Below are 5,567 nucleotides of genomic sequence, written 5' to 3' on the forward strand. Positions count from 1 at the left end.
CTCGACAGTCTTCAAGCCGGGGGTTTATAGTCGCTGGTTCGACTCTAAGATTTAACGTCGCTGCTCGACGGTCTTCAGGCCGGAGGGTTTATAGTCGTCGGTTCGACTCTAAGATTTAACATCGCTGCTCGACGGTCTTCAAGCCGGAGGGTTTATAGTTGCCGGTTCGACTCTAAGATTTAACGTCACTGCTCGACGGTCTTCAAGCCGGGGGGTTTATAGTTGCCGGTCCGACTCTAGAGTTTAACGTCGCCGCTCGACGGTCTTCAAGCCGGGTTTATAGTCGCCGGTTCGACTCTAAGATTTAACGTCGCTGCTCGACGATCTTCAGGCTGGAGGGTTTATAGTCGCCGGTTAGACTCTAAGATTTAACGTCGCTGCTCAACGGTCTTCAGGCCGAAGGGTTTATAGTCGCCGGTTCGACTCTAAGATTTAACGTCGCTGCTCGACGGTCTTCAGGCTGGAGGGTTTATAGTCGCCGGTTCGACTCTAAGATTTAACGTCGCTGCTCGACGGTCTTCAGGCCGGAGGGTTTATAGTCGCCGATTCGACTCTAAGATTTAACGTCGCTGCTCGACGGTCTTCAACGATGAGCTTACAGCTCGGATAATATACGCCCGACCGAACGACACGGGGTCTTCGACATCGAGCATGGGGCTCGGATAATATACGCCCGGCCGAATGGCACGGGGTCTTCGACATCGAGCCTGTGGCTCGGATAATATTCACCCGGCCGAACGGCACGGGGTCTTGGCCACGCCATCATGCAGCTACCCGCTTGGTGCACAATGCTCATGCCTTTGCTTTGTTCTTATAGCTTTCATTCCTGCAACCAAATGATACATCCGAATGGAATATTCATGAAATATATTACATCGGCGCACCTTTCATCCGGCCCGATAGGGCTGGAGGTGGTTTGCGCTCCATGGTCTCTCTAGCCGTCGTGCATCCTCATCCTCCAAGTAGTAGGCCCCCGATCGGAGCTTCTCGACGACTTTGAAAGGTCCTGCCCAGGGAGCCTCCAGCTTGCCTACGTCCCCGACCGACTTCACTTTCTTCCAGACCAAGTCACCCACCTGGAATGCTCGGGGAATCACGCGGCGGTTGTAGTTCTGCTTCATCCTCTGCCTGTAGGCCATCAGCCGGACGGACGCTTTGGCTCGCTCCAATTCTAGCTGCCTCCACTCAGAATTATCCACGTTATAGTTCTGGATCCGGACGGACTCTATGCCGACTTCGACTGGGACGACCGCCTCACCCCCATACACCAGGTGGAACGATGTTACTCCCGTTCCCTCCTTAAGGGTCGTGCGGATGACCCATAAGACTCCCGGCAACTTGTCCACCCAACTTCCTCCCATGTGGTCGAGTCGAGCCTGAAGAATTCGGAGGATCTCTCGGTTGGCTACTTCGGCTTAACCGTTACTTTGGGGATACACCACAAACGTGAAGTGCTGCTTAATGCCATACCCCTTGCACCATTTCTCGAGCTGCTTTCCGACGAACTGTTGCCCGTTGTCTGACACGAGCCGACGCGGAATGCCGAACCGACATATGATGTGTTGCCAGATGAATTTCTTGACCATCTGCTCGGTTATCTTGGCCAATGGCTCAGCCTCCACCCACTTGGAGAAGTAATCGACGACCACTAGTAGAAACTTCCATTGTCCGGTCGCCATAGGGAAAGGTCTTACGATGTCCATGCCCCACTGGTCGAACGGGCAAGACACTGTGGACGCTTTCATTTCCTCCGTCGGCTTATAAGAGAAACTGTGGTACTTCTGACAGGAAAGACACGTTGCGACGGTCCGAGCGGCGTCCTCGTGTAGGGTTGGCCAGAAGTATCCGGCCAGCAGGATCTTCCTAGCCAAGCACCGGCCGCCCGGATGATCTCCACAAGATCCTTGGTGTACCTCCTGGAGAATGTACTCGGCGTCTTCCGGACTAACACACTTCAGCAGATGTCGAGAGAACGCCTTTTTGTAAAGTTGATCTCCGATGAGCGTGAATCGGCCGGCTCTCCTCCTCAGTAGCTGAGCTTCTCCCCGATCGGACGGCGTGGCACCTGAGCGCAAAAACTCCATGATGGCTATTCTCCAATCGCTCAGGAATGTGAGGCCTTCCATCCGGTCCACACGCGCTACCAAGGATACTTGCTCGATTGGTTGCTGGATGACGACCGGCGATATCGAGCTTGCGAGCTTGGCTAATTCATCTGCCGCCTGGTTCTCCGCTCGGGGTATCTTCTGGACCACCACCTCGGTGAAGCTGGTCTTGAGTTTTTCAAAGGTCTCCGCGTACAATCTGAGTCTTACATTATTTATCTCAAAGGCACCCATGAGTTGTTGAACGGCTAGTTGGGAATCTGAGTGGATCACCACCCGGCTGGCTCTAACATGCCGTGCGGCCTGCAGTCCGACTATGAGGGCTTCATACTCTGCCTCATTATTTGTTGCTCGATAGTCCAGCCGGACGGACAAATGCATCCGCTCTCCCTGAGGCGAAAGTAGCAGGATCCCAATTCCGCTTCTGAGCCGAGTGGACAATCCGTCCACATATATTTTCCATGTAGCTTCGTGCTCGGGTTTTTGTACCTCCGTCACGAAATCTGCCAAGGACTGTGCCTTGATCGCCGAGCGGGGTTGATATTGGATGTCGAATTCGCTAAGCTCCGTCGTCCACTTGATGAGCCGTCCGGATCAGTGGCGTAGTTAGGATTTTCAATTAGGGGGGGGGGCGAATTCAACAAATTAAAAAAAATAATACAACACAGAAAATGTATAAAATAAATTATATATGAACTTCATATGTTTTTTACAATATCACTCTTCGAGATTTCATATTTGAAAATGCTGAATAATAGCTTCATTATCAATGGTATCAAACACATCTCGCTCAATATATGGTATCAAACAATCATTTACCATATCATCTCCCAACCGATTTCGAAGTGAGGTTTTGATTATTTTCATTGCTGAAAACACTCTCTCTACAGTTGCAGTTGCAACAGGTAATAGCAATGCTAACTTCAAAAGTAAATACACCAAAGGATACAGACGATGTTTTTTCAATTGAACCATCCTTTTAACAAGCTGGCTAATCCCCACAACCTCAGAGAATTGATTGCTACTCCGCATATCAAAAATAAAGTTATCAAGTTGGGGCTCAAGATGCATTAACTCCATTGGGGAAAAATCGGATGGATAAAACTGAGCAAACTGAAGTAATTTTCTCTTATCATAAGCAGAGAATGAATTTGATGGATCAAGACAACTCATACACAACAACAACTCCTTGTTCACCTCGTTAAAGCGACTGTTCAACTCCTGAAGTTGCAAATCTATCACTTCATAAAATGTTTCAACACGATAATAGTGAAGATTTGTCCTTCCTTCAATATTTCGTCATGATCTCCCATGAAAGACGAACAAGTCTTCCATGTGCGGGGTGACTACCTCATACTTAACACAAAATAAAGAAACTTCATTCAGTAACAAATCCCAACCATCATCTCTCATAGTTTGCAGTTGATGTTTGCTTGATCTTACAAGAATCATGGCATTTACAATGTCTTGATCTTTTCTTTGTAAAGCTTGCGACAAATCATTCGTGACTCCCAAGATATTCTTCATTAAGTGCATCTGAAATATAAATTCATATTTTTCCAATCAATTCCAACAGATTATTTGCTTGTGCCCTTTGCTTGTGATCTTTTCCCTCCTCTTCAACAAATAAAAGAACATCAATAATTGAAGGATACAAATGTATCAAACTTAACAATCTATTATAATGTGAACCCCAACGTGTGCTCCCAGCTCTTTTTAATGTCATCTCTTGATTCATACCTTGTCCAGTGAAGATATCACCATTGCAAATTCCTTTAATAACTTTTTCAAATTGTTTGTCACGAAGTATATCTCTTCGCTTGCATGACGCTCCAACAATATTGTTCAATTGTGCAACCACATCAAAAAAAGTAGAAATTCTTATATGATTTTCAGCAACAGCTACAAGTGTAAGCTGCAGTTGATGAGCAAAACAATGAACATAATAAGCAGAAGGGTTCTCCATCATAATTAAGCTTTTTAAGCCATTGAATTCTCCTCTCATATTGCTAGCTCCATCGTATCCTTGCCCCCGCAAATTAGATATAGATAATCCATGTTGGCACAACAAAGAATCAATAGCAGTTTTAAGTGATAAGGCAGTAGTGTCGCTTACATGTACAAGGCCTAGAAAGCGCTCAACAATATTTCCCCTTTCATCTACAAACCGTAAAGCAACTGCCATTTGTTCTTTAACAGATATATCACGAGCCTCATCAACCAATATAGTAAATAATTCATCACCGAGATCTCCAAGAATAGAATTACTGGTTAAATAAGCAATGGATCTGATAATATCTTTCTGAATATCAGGCGATGTCAATTTGAGATTTGAGGGAGCATTGTCTAGTGCAACTCTATTAATATCCTCATTATGGTCAGCAAGAAATCTTAACAATTCAAGAAAATTACCATGATTGAGTGAGTTTGTTGATTCATCATGACCACGAAATGCTAATCCTTGACGCACAAGAAATCTTATGCAATCAATTGATGCTGTCAAACGAACACGATAATCGATAGCTACTTGACTAGACTGATTGACCAAACAAGTTTCAATATGTTGTTTTTGATTCATTAAATCATAAGCCGCCATCATGCACCTGTTGTGAATGCTGCTCTGATTTCCAACATGTTCATTAAATTTTTCTTTCTTTCTCCAATTTTTAAATCCCTCAGTAACAAAAGAATCACCACCACTTTGACCACCTTGATCCGCTTTGAATAAATAGCAATAAAGACAAAAAGCCGCATCTTTTGCAATGCTGTATTCTAGCCAATTAGGATGAAGACTAAACCATATAGCTCGAAATTTTCGTTTCTCTTCGGGACAAGAACGCCAAGGAAATTCATGATTTTTAGGTTGAAAAGGACCTTTTTGCAAATAGTAACGTCGAACAATCTCCCTTTCATTAACATTATACTCAAGAATGTGCTTTCTTAGCCCAGGATCACTAGGATACTCATTTGAGTCAGCATCAAGAGGAGCTGGTAGAGGAGGCGGAGGAGGAGGAGGTGGTGGAGGGGGAGATGACTTGTTTGAAGTAGGTTCATCTCGTATTTTCTTAAAATATCTCAACATTGTTATTTCACCTAATTTATCATCAACATAATATTTCAGAAACATAATCATCTAATTAATGACTATTTGTTTTCAAAAATTTATATTCAAAAACAAATAATAAACAAAATTGATAGAGAGTTAATGATCCCTTGGTAAAGATATAAAGTCAAATGTTTACATTATAAAAACATATTTTTCTAATTATATGACTATCTAATTTTAATTCTTATCATAAAGATGATTCATTTTATATGCATATTATTATTATAAAATATTGGTGTAAATTATATGATAAGTCTATTCATGGAATAAATGATATGATTCAATTGATCAAATTTTTGAATGATCATTAATGACATTCCTCACATTCATATAACAAATCAAACATCAAATGTACT

General features: G+C 43.5%; 1 protein-coding gene across 1 annotated transcript; it reads right to left on the reverse strand.

Moving 5' to 3' along the window:
• Nucleotides 1-2,837: 2,837 nt before the first annotated feature.
• Nucleotides 2,838-5,187, reverse strand: LOC121999598. The gene is made up of 2 exons (XM_042554256.1): nt 3,846-5,187; nt 2,838-3,346 (listed from the first exon to the last, which is right to left on the reverse strand). The coding sequence occupies exons 1-2, from the start codon at nt 5,185-5,187 to the stop codon at nt 2,838-2,840; spliced, it is 1,851 nt and encodes a 616-aa protein (XP_042410190.1).
• Between the last annotated feature and the right edge of the window lie 380 nt (nt 5,188-5,567).

The sequence above is a fragment of the Zingiber officinale genome, chromosome 7A, assembly GCF_018446385.1.
Source record: "Zingiber officinale cultivar Zhangliang chromosome 7A, Zo_v1.1, whole genome shotgun sequence".
Lineage (NCBI taxonomy): Eukaryota > Viridiplantae > Streptophyta > Magnoliopsida > Zingiberales > Zingiberaceae > Zingiber > Zingiber officinale.

What these genes read in the sequence shown, in the direction of transcription:
- LOC121999598 (XM_042554256.1), bottom strand. Translation starts at nt 5,187, where the DNA reads ATGTTGAGATATTTTAAGAAAATACGAGATGAACCTACTTCAAACAAG. An exon ending in TGATATCTTCACTGGACAAG is followed by an intron (nt 3,347 to 3,845) that starts GTATGAATCAAG and finishes CATTTTATGAAG; the next exon opens with TGATAGATTTGCAACTTCAG.